Below are 17,810 nucleotides of genomic sequence, written 5' to 3'. Positions count from 1 at the left end.
ATTTAGATCGCAGCTGAATTGTGTGCAGTTAGGAGTGTCACGCTATAGGAAGGATGTGAACACATTGGAGAATATACAGAAGAGGTTTACAAGAATGATTCCAGGCATGAGAAACCACAGCTATGAGGATAGATTGGAGAGGATGGGACAGTTCTCCTTGGAGAGAGGAAGACTAAGATGAGATTGAATAGAGATGCTTAAAGTTATGCTGGGGCTGGACAGAGTAGATAGGGGGAGACTGTTCCCGCTTGTAAAAGGATTGAGAATGAGAGGACACCGATTTAAAGCAATTTGCAAAAGAAGCAAATGTGATGTGAAAAAACCTTTCATACAACAAGTGGAATGCATTACCAAGAATGTGGTGGAGGTAGGTTCAGTCAAGGCATTCAAAAACGTGTGAGGTGATTATTTGAATAGAAGTAATGGGCGCGATTCTCCCAAAGGGAGACAAAGTCCCGACGCCGGAGTGAAAACCGGAGTGTTTCACTCCATCGCCTGAGCCCGCCCCCAGCCCCCTATTCTCCCGCCCCCGGGGAGCTAGGAGCGGGGTCGCCTATTTTACACGTGCTGGGCCTTGGCGCCGCGTAAAAAGCGGCACCGCGTAAATGACGCGTCTGGCATTACGTAAATGATGCAAGGTGGATACAGAACTGGCTAGGTCATAGAAGGCAGAGAGTAGCAATGGAAGGATGCTTTTCTAATTGGAGGACTGTGACCAGTGGTGTTCCACAGGGATCAGTGCTGGGGCCTTTGCTGTTTGTAGTATATATAAATGATTTGGAGGAAAATGTAACTGGTCTGATTAGTAAGTTTGCAGACGACACAAAGGTTTGTGGAATTGCGGATAGCGATGAGGACGGTCAGAGGATACAGCAGGATTTAGATTGTTTGGAGACATGGGTGGAGAGATGGCAGATGGAGTTTAATCCGGACAAATGTGAGGTAATGCATTTTGGAAGGTCTAATGCAGGTAGGGAATATACAGTGAATGGTAGAACCCTCAAGAGTATTGAAAGTCAAAGAGATCTAGGAGTACAGGTCCACAGGTCACTGAAAGGGTCAACACAGGTGGAGAAGGTAGTCAAGAAGGCATACGGCATGCTTGCCTTCATTGGCCGGGGCATTGAGTATAAGAATTGGCAAGTCATGTTGCAGCTGTATAGAACCTTAGTTAGGTTGGAATATACTTGGAATATAGTGTTCAATTCTGGTCGCCACACTACCAGAAGGATGTGGAGGCTTTAGAGAGGGTGCAGAAGAGATTTACCAGAATGTTGCATGGTATGGAGGGCATTAGCTATGAGGAGCGGTTGAATAAACTCGGTTTGTTCTCACTGGAACGAAGGAGGTTGAGGGGCGACCTGATAAAGGTCTACAAAATTATGAGGGGCATAGACAGAGTGGATAGTCAGAGGCTTTTCCCCGGGGTAGAGGGGTCAATTACTAAGGGGCATAGGTTTACGGTGAGAGGGGCAAGGTTTAGAGTAGATGTACGAGGCAAGTTTTTTACGCAGAGGGTAGTGGGTGCCTGGAACTCGCTACCGGAGGAGGTGGTGGAAGCAGGGACGATAGTGACATTTAAGGGGCATCTTGACACATACATGAATAGGATGGGAATAGAGGGATACGGACCCAGGAAGTGTAGAAGATTGTAGTTTAGTCGGGCAGCATGGTCGGCACGGGCTTGGAGGGCCGAAGGGCCTGTTTCTGTGCTGTACATTTCTTTGTTCTTTGTTGTAAATGAAGTCACCGGCGCATGCGCGGTTCCCGTCCTCCCCGAGGCTGCCCTGCAAGGAGATGGCGGATGGATCTTGCGGGGCGACGGAGGAAAGGAGGTCCTCCTTTAGAGAGGTCGGCCCGCCGATCGGTGGGCCCCGATTGCGGGCCAGACCCCATCGGAGGCCCCCTCCCGGTGAAGGAACCCCCCACAGGCCGCACCCTAACGTTGCCGCACAGTTCCCACCGGCAACGACCAGGTGTGAACGGCGCCGGCGGGAACCTGTCGTTTCGGAGCGGCCGCTCGGCCTATCCGGGCCGGGGAATAGCGGGGGTACCGGAGAATCGGCGTTGTGAGTGTCTCGGGCGATTCTCCGGCTGGCGTGGCGCAGAACTCGACGGGGCCGTTCTCGCCGGTTGGAAGAATGGCAGTACGGCGTCGGACTGGCGTCGCGCGATATAATGGCGCGGCCGACGATTCTCCCAACCGGCACGGCCTCGGAGAATCGCGCCCAATGTATAGGAGTACAAGGAAAAAGCAGTGCGATGGCACCAAGTCATAATGCTTATTTGGAGAGCTGATGTAGATACGATGGGCCGAATGGCCCTCCTGCGCTGTAATGATTCTGTGAAGTTCAAAAGCTTAAGCAGGATCCCTTTGAGAGCCCAGATGATTGATACTGTTATTAGCAGTAAAAATTAGTTTTCTTTAAGAAAGTGGAACGTTATCGATGCTTTTTTCTAAAGTTTTTTTGTATATTTTTTGACTTCCACATGCCACCCCGAGGATTAGAATCTTAGTACAGAGCGCTAGAGATATTACATCAGAAATATCTGCACTGCATTCTCCACATACACTGGGAGGACTGTTGAATAAATCCTATTGTCCTTCTACAAACATTTAGGTAAAACCCCTGCAGCATCAACTTGGTCAAAACTGCCTCCACTGCCAGGTTATGTTCTCTCAACTCTCAGATGGCTAATGTTCTAAGGGGGGGAACAAAGAAAATGTTTCAACTACATTCTGAAACTCTGCTTGAAGCATGGCACTATTGAACTTAATGACAGAGCAACTTGCTGCTGACTGCTCAGAATGGCCACAACCTGCCATCAAGCTGCATCACCAGCACCTTGATGAGGCAGGGCAGTAACAGAAAAGGTTCAAAAAAAGGGAAGCAAATTCTACATTCAGAATCCCACACGTCCAAAGATCTGCAGGTCGAAAATGGGCCAAATCAGTCACATGAAGATCGATGACAGAAGCTCAACCCTGAGCAAACATCATATTTGAATCAAGGAACATCTAGCAACAAGAGTCAGACAAATGTTACCAAAGCTGCTGTCTATTTCCAGTATTTTCTATTTTGGTAATCCACTCAGTATAATTTGCATTTTTTAGATTCTAAAAATATCTAGTAGATTTTCTAGTTTTTGTGTTAAGTCTCTGAAGCCCATTTTTCTTTGGGTGGTGGGTGAATGAGGCTAAGATTTCTATTCTTTGTAAGATTTGTTTCTCGTTCCTCCTCTTCATTTCTGCACACTTGGAGAATAAACTGCCTGTTTGTTCTTTAGACATGCTGCACAGTCAGCCAGTTGAAGGCTGTGCTGGATTAATCCTTCATTTGTCCTCTGCTTCATGTCCACCAGAACCACACATTTAGTGTTGGGAACTCATAGTGTGTAGATTACCGATGTGCACAACTAATCCAATGTCCAGGGCCGCAAGTCTGTTTGTGTTTTAATGTGCTGCCAAAATATCTAAAAATCGTTCGATTTATGCATATTATGGACTTAGCTGAACGATGCCTCCGTGTTTTTGGCAAGCCTTTTTAGCAACAGTTTGTGTTGAGTTTAATTGAAAATGTATTTTTTTTTTAATCAATTTATTAGAATTCCGGTGTGTGTGTCTTTTATTGGACAGGTGGAATTGTTCAAGCACATGCAGTAATTACCTCTTCCCTTTGAAATGGCCCTCAGAGTTGCTTTTTTATTATCATATTTGAGACCTGCACAGCTTTGATGTTCACTTGTTTCATATTTGTTCTGTATGTATTAAAATCGGTACAATTTGATTACTTCTGTTGGGCGTTTGAAGGCTTATTGAATACCCGATCGGGCAAGACAGTCTGGTGATTCCCTGTTTTATTATACTCAGTGTCGGAAATCCTTGTTATTTTCTACAGCTGCTTCTGACTGAGATTTTCTATTTTATTCAGTAAAAACTATTTCACAGCTTTGCTAAAATGTTCTTTTATTCTAGTGCCCACAATTCTCCAAGTTACCGAGCATGTGTGCAATTGGTGAGCAGTCTTAGTGGCTATCAATATACCAGACGGGCTTGGAAAAAAGAAGCTTTTGATCTTTTTATGGACCCTAACGTCTTCCATATGGATGCATCTTGCGTTAGTCAGTAAGTTTCCTTTGCGGCTTGCAGTTTACTTTTTATATTTCTGGAAGAGCAAAATCTATTCTGTTGTTATCAAAATTATTTCAAGTTGCAAGAATGTACTTTATGAGGAAAGGTAAAACAGTTTGAGTTGGGTGGTGTGGTCTTGTTAATGTTTTCCACCCTATGTAGATAACTTAATTAGTTAATTTTAGCAAGTTATTCATTGACCCTTAAAATTCCAGAAATCAGTTTAAAAATCAGGAACATAGAGCATAGAACATAGAAAAATACAGCACAGAACAGGCCCTTTTGCCCACGATGTTGTGCCGAACCTTTGTCCTAGATTAATCATAGATTATCATTGAATTTACAGTGCAGAAGGAGGCCATTCGGCCCATTGAGTCTGCACCAGCTCTTGGAAAGAGCACCCTACCCAAACTCAACACCTCCACCCAACACTAAAGGCAATTTTGGACACTAAAGGCAATTTATCATGGCCAATCCACCTAACCTGCACATCTTTGGACTGTGGGAGGAAACCGGAGCACCCAGAGGAAACCCACGCACACACGGGGAGGATGTGCAGACTCCGCACAGACAGTGACCCAAGCCGGAATCGAACCTGGGACCCTGGAGCTGTGAAGCAATTGTGCTATCCACAATGCTACCGTGCTGCCCTTAAGAACAAATAAATCTACACTATATCATTTTACCGTAATCCATGTACCTATCCAATAGCTGCTTGAAGGTCCCTAATGTTTCCGACTCAACTACTTCCACAGGCAGTGCATTCCATGCCCCCACTACTCTCTGGGTAAAGAACCTACCTCTGACATCCCCCCTATATCTTCCACCATTCACCTTAAATTTATGTCCCCTTGTAATGGTTTGTTCCACCCGGGGAAAAAGTCTCTGACTGCCTACTCTATCTATTCCCCTGATCATCTTATAAACCTCGATCAAGTCGCCCCTCATCCTTATCCGTTCTAATGAGAAAAGGCCTAGCACCCTCAACCTTTCCTCGTAAGACCTACTCTCCATTCCAGGCAACATCCTGGTAAATCTCCTTTGCACCCTCTCCAAAGCTTCCACATCCTTCCTAAAATGAGGCGACCAGAACTGTACACAGTACTCCAAATGTGGCCTTACCAAAGTTTTGTACAGCTGCATCATCACCTCACGGCTCTTAAATTCAATCCCTCTGTTAATGAACGCGAGCACACCATAGGCCTTCTTCACAGCTCTATCCACTTGAGTGGCAACTTTCAAATATGTATGAACATAGACCCCAAGATCTCTCTGCTCCTCCACATTGCCAAGAACTCTACCGTTAACCCTGTATTCCGCATTCATATTTGTCCTTCCAAAATGGACAACCTCACACTTTTCAGGGTTAAACTCCATCTGCCACTTCTCAGCCCAGCTCTGCATCCTATCTATGTCTCTTTGCAGCCGACAACAGCCCTCCTCACTATCCACAACTCCACCAATCTTCGTATCGTCTGCAGATTTACTGACCCACCCTTCAACTCCCTCATCCAAGTCATTAATGAAAATCACAAACAGCAGAGGACCCAGAACTGATCCCTGCGGAACGCCACTGGTAACTGGGATCCAGGCTGAATATTTGCCATCCACCACCACTCTCTGACTTCTATCGGTTAGCCAGTTCGTTATCCAACTGGCCAAATTTCCCACTATCCCATGCCTCCTTACTTTCTGCATAAGCCTACCATGGGGAACCTTATCAAATGCCTTACTAAAATCCATGTACACTACATCCACTGCTTTACCTTCATCCACATGCTTGGTCACCTCCTCAAAGAATTCAATAAGACTTGTAAGGCAAGACCTACCCCTCACAAATCCGTGCTGACTATCCCTAATCAAGCAGTGTCTTTCCAGATCCTTCAGTACCCTTTCCATGACTTTGCCTACCACCGAAGTAAGACTAACTGGCCTGTAATTCCCAGGGTTATCCCTAGTCCCTTTTTTGAACAGGGGCACGACATTCGCCACTCTCCAATCCCCTGGTACCACCCCTGTTGACAGTGAGGACGAAAAGATCATTGCCAACGGCTCTGCAATTTCATCTCTTGCTTCCCATAGAATCCTTGGATATATCCCGTCAGGGCCAGGGGACTTGTCTATCCTCAAGTTTTTCAAAATGCCCAACGCATCTTCCTTCCTAACAAGTATTTCCTTGAGCTTACCAGTCTGTTTCACACTGTCCTCTCCAACAATATGGCCCCACTCATTTGTAAATACAGAAGAAAAGTACTCGTTCAAGACCTCTCCTATCTCTTCAGACTCAATACACAATCTCCCGCTACTGACCTTGATCGGACCTACCCTCGCTCTAGTCATTCTCATATTTCTCCCATATGTGTAAAAGGCCTTGGGGTTTTCCTTGATCCTACCCGCCAAAGATTGTTCATGCCCTCTCTTAGCTCTCCTAATCCCTTTCTTCAGTTCCCTCCTGGCTATCTTGTATCCCTCCAACGCCCTGTCTGAACCTTGTTTCCTCAGCCTTACATAAGTCTCCTTTTTCCTCTTAAGACATTCAACCTCTCTTGTCAACCATGGTTCCCTCACTCGACCATCTCTTCCCTGCCTGACAGGGACATACATATCAAGGACACGTAGTACCTGTTCCTTGAACATGTTCCACATTTCACTTGTGTCCTTCCCTGACAGCCTATGTTCCCAACTTATGCACTTCAATTCTTGTCTGACAACAGACAAGAGACAACAGACAACCCTTCCCCCAATTGTAAACGTTGCCCTGTTGCACGCACCTATCCCTCTCCATTACTAAAGTGAAAGTCACAGAATTGTGGTCACTATCTCCAAAATGACCCCCCACTAACAAATCTATCACTTGCCCTGGTTCATTACCAAGTACTAAATCCAATATTGCCCCTCCTCTGGTCGGACAATCTACATACTGTGTTAGAAAAGCTTCCTGGACACACTGCACAAGTATCACCCCATCCAAACTATTTGATCTAAAGAGTTTCCACTCAATGTTTGGGAAGTTAAAGTCACCCATGACTACTACCCTGTGACTTCTGCAACTTTCCAAAATCTGTTTCCCAATCTGTTCCTCCACATCTCTGCTACTATTGGGGGGCCTATAGAAAACTCCTAACAAGGTGACTGCTCCTTTCCTATTTCTGACTTCAACCCATACTACCTCAGTAGGCTGATACTCCTCGAACTGCCTTTCTGCAGCTGTTATACTATCTCTAATTAACAATGCCACCCCCCCACCTCTTTTACCACCCTCCCTCATCTTATTGAAACATCTATAACCAGGGACCTCCAACAACCATTTCTGCCCCTCTTCTATCCAAGTTTCCGTGATGGCCACCACATCGTAGTCCCAAGTACCAATCCATGCCTTAAGTTCACCCACCTTATTCCTGATGCTTCTTGCGTTGAAGTATACACACTTCAACCCATTCCCTTTGTCAGTGTTCTCTCCTTTGTCAGTGTTCTCTTCCCAGGAAGCTGGGAGTTTGATGAAAAACAGGTTCTAACACAGAGCAATAATCCATGGAATATATTAGCAGGAAAGTCAGTGAAGCAAATTTTAGAACCAGGTTTAGAAGATGGTCTGATCTTTTTCTGGAGTGAGGAGAATTATAGATTAGAATTCTGGAATGCCGAACGTGCAGAAGGAGGCCATTTGGCCCATTGAGTCTGCACCGACTCTCTGAAAAAGCTCCCCATCCAAGCCGACTTCCTTACCTCATCCCCACCTAACCGTTGGACACGAAGGGGCAATTTAGCACGGCCAATCCACCTAACCTGCACATCTTTGGACTGTGGGAGGAAATCAGGTTGGCAAAGGTAATGTGGCCGACATCTCAACCAAGCAGCATCGGATAGAGAAGCTATTAATAAAGAGGCAGATTATTTAAACCAACTATGTAGGAGGGAGAAGTCAACTTGAAATTTTGATGATCCAAAGTTAGTCAGCGATCAAATAGAAAGTGAGAACAACATGGTGTTAACCCAGACAAAGTAACCAAGCAGAGAGACAAAATAAAGGAAGAAAGGTAGGTGCTGTTACCTGACACCTGAATGCTAGCGCATCTCGAGTAAATTAGAGTCATACTGCACAGCAGGAGTCCATTCAGCCCATTGAGTCCATCCAGGGCTCTGTAGAGCAATTCAGGCATTCCTTCTTCCCTGCTTACTTGAGTAAGAAGCATCAAGTTGGCATAAAGAGCACAAAAGTACAATTCATCTTGGATGATGGGAATTAATTTAGAATTCAAGAATGTAGATGGGAATTAATTAAAAATATAAGAATGTTCTAGAATGACAGAAAAGAAAACAGTGTATGCCAGGATCCTGCTCAGGCTAACTTGCATCTAGACCTGGGTCTTGTAAACAGAGTGTAAGATCTGGGGCCTCTGGGGATTATTATGAGCAATAAAATAATTTATCAACCTTTTGAGAAGGAAATTTCAAAGGAATAAGGAGTGAACAAAAACAGATAACTGGAAAATATTGCTGAGCTATCACAGCTGAGGGGAAAAAGAACACCTTTAAAGCTTTAATGTGGAATAAGTATGTACTCAAGAAAAATAAGCACAATCTGAATATATTGACCCCCCAAATGGAAGAGTTACTCAGTTAAAATAACAATAAAATTGTCCAAAATCTAGAGGGAAAAGGAAGAGGTGTTCTCTGGGGGGGAAAAATATATTCATTAAATAGGCTAAAAGAATATCAAGACATTTATAATCAGCAAGTAATTAGGAAATGGAATGTTATCATTTATTATGAGGGAATTGAATACAGAAGTAGGGATGTTATAAACAAAAAGAATAAAGAAAGGTACAGCACAGTAACAGGCCCTTCGGCCCTCCAAGTCTGCGCCGACCATGCTGCCGTCTAACCTAAAACCTTCTGCACGTCTGGGGTCTGTATCCCTCTATTGCCATCCTATTCATGTATTTGTCAAGACACCTCTTAAATGTCACTATAGCCTCTGCTTCCACCACCTCCTTCGGCGGCAGCAAGTTCCAGGCACCTACTACCCTCTATAAAAAAAACTTTCCTCGCACATCTCCTCTAAACTTTGCCCCTCGCACCTTAAGCCTATGTTCCCTAGTAATTGACTCTTCCACCCTGGGAAAACTGCCCATACCCCTCATACTTTTGTGGACTTCTATCAGATCACCCCTCAAATCTTGTCGTTCCAGTGAGAACAAACCGAGTTTATCCAACCCCCTCATAGCTAATGCCCTCCATACCAGACAACATCCTGGTAGCCCTCTTCTGTACCCTCCCAGAGCCATCATGTCCTTCTGGTAATGTGGCAACCAGAATTGAACAGTTTGGCAGGGTATTGGTGAGACCACATCTGGAGTACTGTGTCAGTATTGGTCACCTTATTTAAGGAAGTATGTAAATGCATTGGAAACCATTTAGAGAAGGTTTTCAAGACTTAATACCTGGAATGGGTGTGTTGTCTTATGACGAAAGGCTGGACAGGCTAGGCTTGTATCCACAAGTTCAGAAGAGTGAGAGGGGACTTGATTGAAACATGTATGATCCTGAGGGGTCTTGACAGCTTGGATGTGGAGAGGATGTTTCCTCTTGTGGAAGAATCTAGAACTGGGGGTCACTGTTTAAAATAAGGGGGTGCCCATTTAAAAAGGAGATGCAACAACATATTTTCATTCAGAGTCGTCAGTGTTTGGAACTCTGCTGTCACCATCTTTTTAGGAAGAGATTTTTAAAATATTTTTAAGACAGAAGAGGATGAATTTTTGGTTCCCAAGGGAGTGATAGGTTATCGGGGATAGGCAGGATGCAGATTTGAAGTTACCATCAAATCAGCCATGATCTTATTTAATGGTGGAGCAGACTTGAGGGACTCAATGGCCTACTCAGGCTCTTTGTATGTTACCTAACTGTGTTGATTAAATGGTATCTGACCTCAACTCTAGGACCCTTTATTCACCTGTAGGTTTAATAGATTTTATGTTTCAAACCTGCAGTTGGAGAGCCATCATAGATCACCTAATGACCCATGACAAAACCACTTTCAGGGATCTCATGAGTAAGTATTGGTATCAGTTTCCTATTTCTCTCCATTCCGTACTTGTTTGTCTTTGCTTGACTATTATTAGTTGTCACAGCCTTACTGTATCTTATGCAGATGTTTTTGTACTCTATAAAACTGTTGGAAGATATGCTCAAGAATTAGAATTTTTATAGAATCATACAGCAAAGGAACAGGCCCTTCGGCCCACCATGTTTATGCCAACCATCAAATACCAATCTATAGTAATCCCTTTTTACCAGTACTTTGTCCATAGCCTACTCTGCCTTAGTGATTTAAGTGCTCGTCCAGATGCTTCTTAAATGTTGGGAGAGTACCTGCCTCCTCCACCCCTCAGACAGCGCGTTCCATATTTCCAGTACCCTTTGGATGAAAAAATATTTCCTCAGCTCGCTTCTAAACCACTTACTCCCTACCTTAAACCTTTAGTCTTAGAAACCTCGTCCATGGGAAAAAGGTTATTACGATCTACCCTATTTATGCCTCTCATAAGCTTGTATACCTCTATCAGATCCTTAGCCTCCTCTGCTCCAGGGAAAACAAACCCATCCTATCCAGTCTCTCCTCACAGCTGAAACTTTCCATCGAAGGCAACACCTTGGTGAATCTCCTCTGCACCACCTCCAGTGCAATCACACCCTTCCTGATGTGGCGACCAGAACTGCACACATTCCACCTCTGGTCTAACCAATGTTTTAAAATGTGTACCAAAACCTCCCTGCTCCTATATTCTATGCCCCGACTAATGAAGGCAAACATTCTGTATACCTTCTTCACCACCCTATCTACCTGTGCTGCCACCTTTAGGGATCCATGGATTTGAACACCAAGGTCTAAGACATCCTTCCTCATTACTGCCGTGATGGTCTCTTTTATCATTAATGCAATCCCCCTCCTCTCTTGCATCCCCCTCATCACGCCTGAAACTTCTATACCCTGGAATATTGAGTTGCCTGTCCTGCCCTTCTTTCAACCATGAAAAAGATAATGTTGTGGAGGAGAATGCTGAGCCGCAGACTAATAGAATAGATAGCATTGAGGTGCGTAGGGAAGAGGTGTTGGCAATTCTGGACAGGCTGAAAATAGATAAGTCCCCGGGACCTGATGGGATTTATCCTAGGATTCTCTGGGAGGCCAGGGAAGAGATTGCTGGACCTTTGGCTTTGATTTTTATGTCATCATTGGCTACAGGAATAGTGCCAGAGGACTGGAGGACAGCGAATGTGGTCCCTTTGTTCAAAAAGGGGAGCAGAGACAACCCCGGCAACTATAGACCGGTGAGCCTCACTTCTGTAGTGGGTAAAGTCTTGGAGGGGATTATAAGAGACAAGATTTATAATCATCTAGATAGGAATAATATGATCAGGGATAGTCAGCATGGCTTTGTGAAGGGTAGGTCATGCCTCACAAACCTTATTGAGTTCTTTGAGAAGGTGACTGAACAGTTAGATGAGGGTAGAGCAGTTGATGTGGTGTATATGGATTTCAGCAAAGCGTTTGATAAGGTTCCCCACGGTAGGCTATTGCATAAAATACGGAGGCTGGGGATTGAGGGTGATTTAGAGATGTGGATCAGAAATTGGCTAGCTGAAAGAAGACAGAGTGTGGTGGTTGATGGGAAATGTTCAGAATGGAGTACAGTCACAAGTGGAGTACCACAAGGATCTGTTCTGGGGCCGTTGCTGTTTGTCATTTTTATCAATGACCTAGAGGAAGGCGCAGAAGGGTGAGTGAATAAATTTGCAGACGATACTAAAGTGGGTGGTGTTGTCAATAGTGTGGAAGGATGTAGCAGGTTACAGAGGGATATAGATAAGCTGCAGAGCTAGGCTGAGAGGTGGCAAATGGAGTTTAATGTAGAGAAGTGTGAGATGATTCACTTTGGAAGGAATAACAGGAATGCGGAATGTTTGGCTAATGGTAAAGTTCTTGAAAGTGTGGATGAGCAGAGGGATCTAGGTGTCCATGTACATAGATCCCTGAAAGTTGCCACCCAGGTTGATAGGGTTGTGAAGAAGGCCTATGGAGTGTTGGCCTTTATTGGTAGAGGGATTGAGTTCCGGAGTCGGGAGGTCATGTTGCAGCTGTACAGAACTCTGGTTCGGCCGCATTTGGAGTATTGCGTACAGTTCTGGTCACCGCATTATAGGAAGGACGTGGAGGCTTTGGAGCGGGTGCAGAGGAGATTTACCAGGATGTTGCCTGGTATGGAGGGAAAATCTTATGATGAAAGGCTGATGGACTTGAGGTTGTTTTCGTTGGAGAGAAGAAGGTTAAGAGGAGACTTAATAGAGGCATACAAAATGATCAGGGGGTTGGATAGGGTGGACAGTGAGAGCCTTCTCCCGCGGATGGATATGGCTGGCACGAGGGGACATAGCTTTAAACTGAGGGGTAATAGATATAGGACAGAGGTCAGAGGTAGGTTCTTTACGCAAAGAGTAGTGAGGCCATGGAATGCCCTACCTGCTACAGTAGTGAACTCGCCAACATTGAGGGCATTTAAAAGTTTATTGGATAAACATATGGATGATAATGGCATAGTATAGGTTAGATGGCTTTTGTTTCGGTGCAACATCGTGGGCCGAAGGGCCTGTACTGCGCTGTATCGTTCTATGTTCTATGTCTCAGTGATGCCTAATATCATATTTCCTTGTGCTGTTCAACGCTCCAAATTTCCTGGCTGAGTTTTTGGTATCAGCAGCTCTCTGTGCTGAAGCTAACTCACCAACAGGCAGGCGGCATATGCAGAAAAGACCCATGGGGTTTACTTTTCAACGTTGATATAGACTTTTATCAGTCAAATATAGAATGATTAGAACTATACATGAAACTGCTAGAAAGTGATAGTTTCTTATGCTCATTTGAAATTGTTTTTGTCAATTTCCATGGAAAGGTTCCCTGATTTTTCTTCGCTGGTTGATTGTTGAAAGAAAGAAATATTGATGCATACGATGAATCATATAAAAGAAATAGAATATTAATCATGCGAGATTTCAAATTCTATAAATAAATTAGCAAGAAGTAGGAAAAGAGTAAAATGGGAATGGAGTTTTTACAGTCTGTTTAGGACTCCTTTGTAACCCAGTGTGTAAAAATCACAACAAGAGAAGACTGCTAGATCTAGTAATGGAAGATAAGCCAGTGAAGTTAAGAGAAATGAACATAAATGGAATCTAAGCAATAGCAAATATAACACAAGGTGTGAAGATTAAGAAGAACATGAAATAAATACAAAACTAATTGATTGGTCGCAATGGTTAGCACTGCTGCCTCAGGGTGCCGAGGATCCGGGTTCGATCCCAGCCCCGGGTCACTGACAACTTTGCTGTCCGGGCTCCAGAATATGGCCTCTGATTGGAAGAGCTGGAAACAGCATGAAACTCAAATTGTATCGATTTTCCTGGCCTGATTTTCCAGAATCCCTCTGCAGAACCCAGTTTGGGAACCTCTGGATTAAGGAATGAATAATCGTGCACCTGGTATATCTCCCCTCTTCCTCTTCTTTGGAATAGTGCTATCCATCCAACACCCCCTCAGTGTTGCTCTGGACTATTAGCCTATACTTTTGTGCTCAAGTCCCTGGAATGGGACTTGAACCCACAAGTTTCTAAATCTGAGGCAAGAGTGCTACCCACTAAGTCATGGTTGACACAGGCTAGGAAAGAAGTCAAAAAGCAAGGAAGGCAAAGAGGTACCATGATACAAAATTACATCAGAGAATATAAAAATAGATTGTACGGTTTCCTACAGGCACAGGGAACAAATGAAAATTCAGGGTGGGGGCACTAATTAATGGACAAGTTAAATCCCCAGGTAATGACACACAAATGGCAGAAATATTGAACAATTACTTTGTCTTGCTTTTCATCAGGGAAACTAAAGTGGGCATGAAATTAGAAGAGATGAAAAAAAACATACATCTATTTAAGATGGACAAATTAATCGGCACACAATAAAACAAATTAGGGAGGCGATAACAATGACATTATTTGCATATAAATATAAAATCATTAGTAAAGGGAATAATTCCAGAGTGCTGGCGGGCAGTTAATATGATTCATGTCTTTTGAAATGGGAAATGAAACAAATTGTCGAAACCTTTGGCCAGTAAGCTTAACATTAGAACATAGAACATTACAGCACAATACAGGCCCTTCGGCCCACAATGTTGTGCCGACCATTTATCCTAATTTGTGGTAGGGAACAGAATGGAATCTTTACTGGAAGTTACAATAGAAAGGGCCGGCATGGTGGCGCAATGGTTAACACTGCTGCCTCACGCGCCGAGGTCCCAGGTTCGATCACGGCCCGGGTCACTGTCTGTGTGGAATTTGCACATTCTCCCCGTGTCTGCATGGGTCTCGCCCCACAACCTAAAGATGTGCAGAGTAGGTGGATTGGCCATGCTAAATTGCCCCTTAATTGGAAAACCTTTTTTGAAAACAAAAGAAACATCATCTGGAAACCTAAAATATAATAAAGAACAGTCAACATGGATTTCAAAAAGAGTGGTCTTGACCAAACTTATTGAATTCTTTGAAGATATCACAAAAAATACAATTCCAACGTTTGTGGTAAATGCCATATTGAGTATAGTTAATTTTGGGAAATGCTGCGACAAAATACAAGAAAACAGGGGCAGCACAGTGGTTAGCACAGTTGCTGCACAACTCCAGGGTCCCAGGTTCGATTCCTGGCTTGGGTCACTTTCTGTGCGGAGTCTACACGTTCTCCTCGTGTCTGCATGCGTTTTCTCAGGGTGCTCCGGTTTCCTCCCACAGTCCAAAGAGGTGCACGTTAGGTGGATTGGCCATGTTAAATTGCTCTTAGTGTCCAAAGAAAAGGTTAGGTGGGGTTACGGGGACAGGGTGGTACCATGGGTTTATGTAAGGTGCTCTTTCGAAGGGCCATTGCAGACTCGAATTTACAGTGCAGAGGGAGGCCATTCAGCCCATCAAGTTTGCTCCAGCCCCTGGAAAGAGCACCCTACTCAAGCCCACGCCTCCAGGCTACCCCGCAACCCAGCAACTCCACCCAATCTTTTTGGACACTACGGGGCAATTTAGCATGGCCATTCCACCTAACCTGCACATCTTTGGACTGTGGGAGGAAACCAGAGCACCCAGAGGAAATCCACACAGACACAGGGAGAAAGTGCAAACTCCACACACCTGGTGGACCGCCCATCAGCCCACCACCACATAGTCCAGATCACTGTGCCCTGCTTGCATGCCTGACTGGAAATCCCAGTTTGAATGCAATGAGGTGTTTATAAGCCCCTTAATTCAGTCTAATTGGCCTCATTAGGCAATCAATCTCGTCCTGAGCCAACCTCTTTCAAAATTATTTGGGTTGGGAGTTTTAACAGTGAATCAACATTGAGGGGATGCCAAATTGCACACCCACATGCCTCCAATCCGGTCCCTTTTTTAAAGTCCAGCCCCTAGTCGTCATACTGTGAAAGGAATATACAGACACAGAAGGAAGTACAGAAAGTTTGAAGAGGTTCGGGCTCTTTTCTTTTATTGAGGAGACTGAAGAATGATCTATTAAAAGTATTTAAAATTATTAAGGAATTTGATAGGTTAGGCGTTGTGGGGGAATCCAAAAGTACAAAGAACAAAGAAAAGTACAGCACAGAGTGGCCTTAAATACGAGATGATCGCTACTAAATCCAATAAGTAATTCAGAATCATCTTTACTCAAAAGAGTGCTGCAATAAGAATATGGAACTTACTACCATAAGGAGTGATTGAGCATGTAGTCTAGATGTATTTCAGGGGAAGCGAGTAAGCATGTTGCGCAATGTTTGATCGAGGATAAATGTCAATACAGATTAGCAACGCCAAATAACTTGTTTTTTTGCTGTGTGTTCTTTGTAATCGTAAGATATACTCACATTGAGTTGCAGACTTCATGACGTTGCACAGATCCTTGGTATGCTCCATGCACAATAATGTACATTTCCCAACACCAGCTATGTGTTGGATTCTGGAGGCAAAGGTAGCTTATGCACTTGATGTTGGTCACATTGCTTAAAATCTGTTTAACAAACCTCTTTTACTACTGATGCTGCTGTAACACAGCCGAGTGCAGGAGCAAAATGTGTCCTTGAAGTCCTCATTAGCTAAAGCGTGAACATCGATAAAGTTCATCAATATATAGGGAAAATGGAATAGATGAAGCTCTAAATACTTTTATAAACAAGAACTATTGAAGTAAACAACATTATCGAAAGCCTGAATGCCTCATTATTTTTATATCAAGTGCTCAAAATAAAACATCTTTTACTGATGTTTTTCCAAATTTACTGCTGTTTGGGGCTCTAGGCTGTTTTCCTCCACATTTTCTCCCAATTTTGATGATACCTGAAGTTGAAAACAATGGGTTCTTTAAAGTAATAAAAGCTGACATTAAAGATCCTTAATTACCAAGAAATGGAAAAAAAAATTACGTTCTTGTGATACAGGAACTGGCATTGCAGCACATTCTTGCTGATAAGAGCAGCACAAGCATTAGGAAGAGAGCGGCACTTCACCTGTTGGTGAAATGGACAGTAGGCTGCTTAAATAAATCATAAAGTATTTGCAATGTTGAGCAGGTCAGAGCGAGAAACAAAGTTAATATTTTGGGTTAAGAACAAAGCTTTCATCAGGACTCAGAAGCTAGGCAAAGTTAATGGCGTGAGACTTAAGCAAACATCTGAGTAATCATTAGTGTCGGGACTTGTAATGTATCTGAGACATTTTCCTGACCTGGTTGTGGGTTTCACTCCAACAGCTCGAGTTGCTGTGGCACAAAGCAGCTCACTCAACTTGTTTGCTAGCCGTGAGGCAGAACTGGAGCAGCGAGCAATGCTTCTAAAAAGACTGGCCTTTGCTATTTTTAGCAGTGAAGTGGATCAATACCAGAAGTACCTGCCAGACATACAAGGTTGGTAACACCATTCAAATGTGTACTCATGGTCAAGCATCTTGCACAGAAAATGTCAAACAATTAAAACATTGTTGAATATCATTCAACCTCACAAACCTGATAAAAGAAGTCCACACTCGTGGTGATCAGGTGAAACATTTTAGTTTGCATAATCTGTGGCTATTAGATATTACTGCCCTTTCAATGTTCCAGAGCATTACAAAGGAGAAAATGCTAGAAGATCTCAGCAGGTCTGGCAGCATCTATAGGGAGAGAAAAGAGCTAACGTTTCGAGTCCAGGTGAGCCTTGTCAAAAACGGGCATAGAGTGAGGGAATGAAAGATGAGTCATGGCCACAGAAACCAAGAGAAAAGCTTTACAAAGCATTGTTTCAGGCACATAAATATGCCTTTTTGACCAACAGACCCAGGCCAGGCTTTCTCGTTCATCTGAGCCTCCTCCATCCTCTTCTAAGCTGATCACCATGTCCTTCCAATCCTTACTCCCTCACATGCTTATCTGGCCTCCATACTCTGGCCCTCCATGAGGGCAGCACGGTAGCACAAGTGATTAGCACTGTGGCTTCACAGTGCCAGGGTCCCAGGTTCGATTCCCTGCTGGGTCACTGTCTGTGCGGAGTCTGCACGTTCTCCCCGTGTCTGCGTGGGTTTCCTCCCACAGTCCAAAGACAAGCGGGCTAGG

At 44.0% G+C, this 17,810-nt stretch overlaps 1 protein-coding gene across 9 annotated transcripts in view; it reads left to right on the top strand.

Moving 5' to 3' along the window:
- The window catches only part of dop1a (DOP1 leucine zipper like protein A), a 431,858-nt gene that overhangs the window by 378,182 nt on the left and 35,866 nt on the right, over window positions 1-17,810 (top strand). For all 9 annotated transcript variants that reach the window (XM_072502754.1, XM_072502737.1, XM_072502731.1 and 6 more), the window contains 3 exons: window positions 3,977-4,126; window positions 10,126-10,187; window positions 16,974-17,126. In XM_072502754.1, the coding sequence (XP_072358855.1) occupies window positions 3,977-4,126; window positions 10,126-10,187; window positions 16,974-17,126 (365 nt within the window). The remainder of the gene's footprint in view (window positions 1-3,976; window positions 4,127-10,125; window positions 10,188-16,973; window positions 17,127-17,810) is intronic.

This window comes from Scyliorhinus torazame, chromosome 1, assembly GCF_047496885.1.
Source record: "Scyliorhinus torazame isolate Kashiwa2021f chromosome 1, sScyTor2.1, whole genome shotgun sequence".
Classification (NCBI taxonomy): domain Eukaryota; kingdom Metazoa; phylum Chordata; class Chondrichthyes; order Carcharhiniformes; family Scyliorhinidae; genus Scyliorhinus; species Scyliorhinus torazame.
Note: the sequence above shows the minus strand (reverse complement) of the source record. Positions and strands in the feature narration are given on the sequence as shown.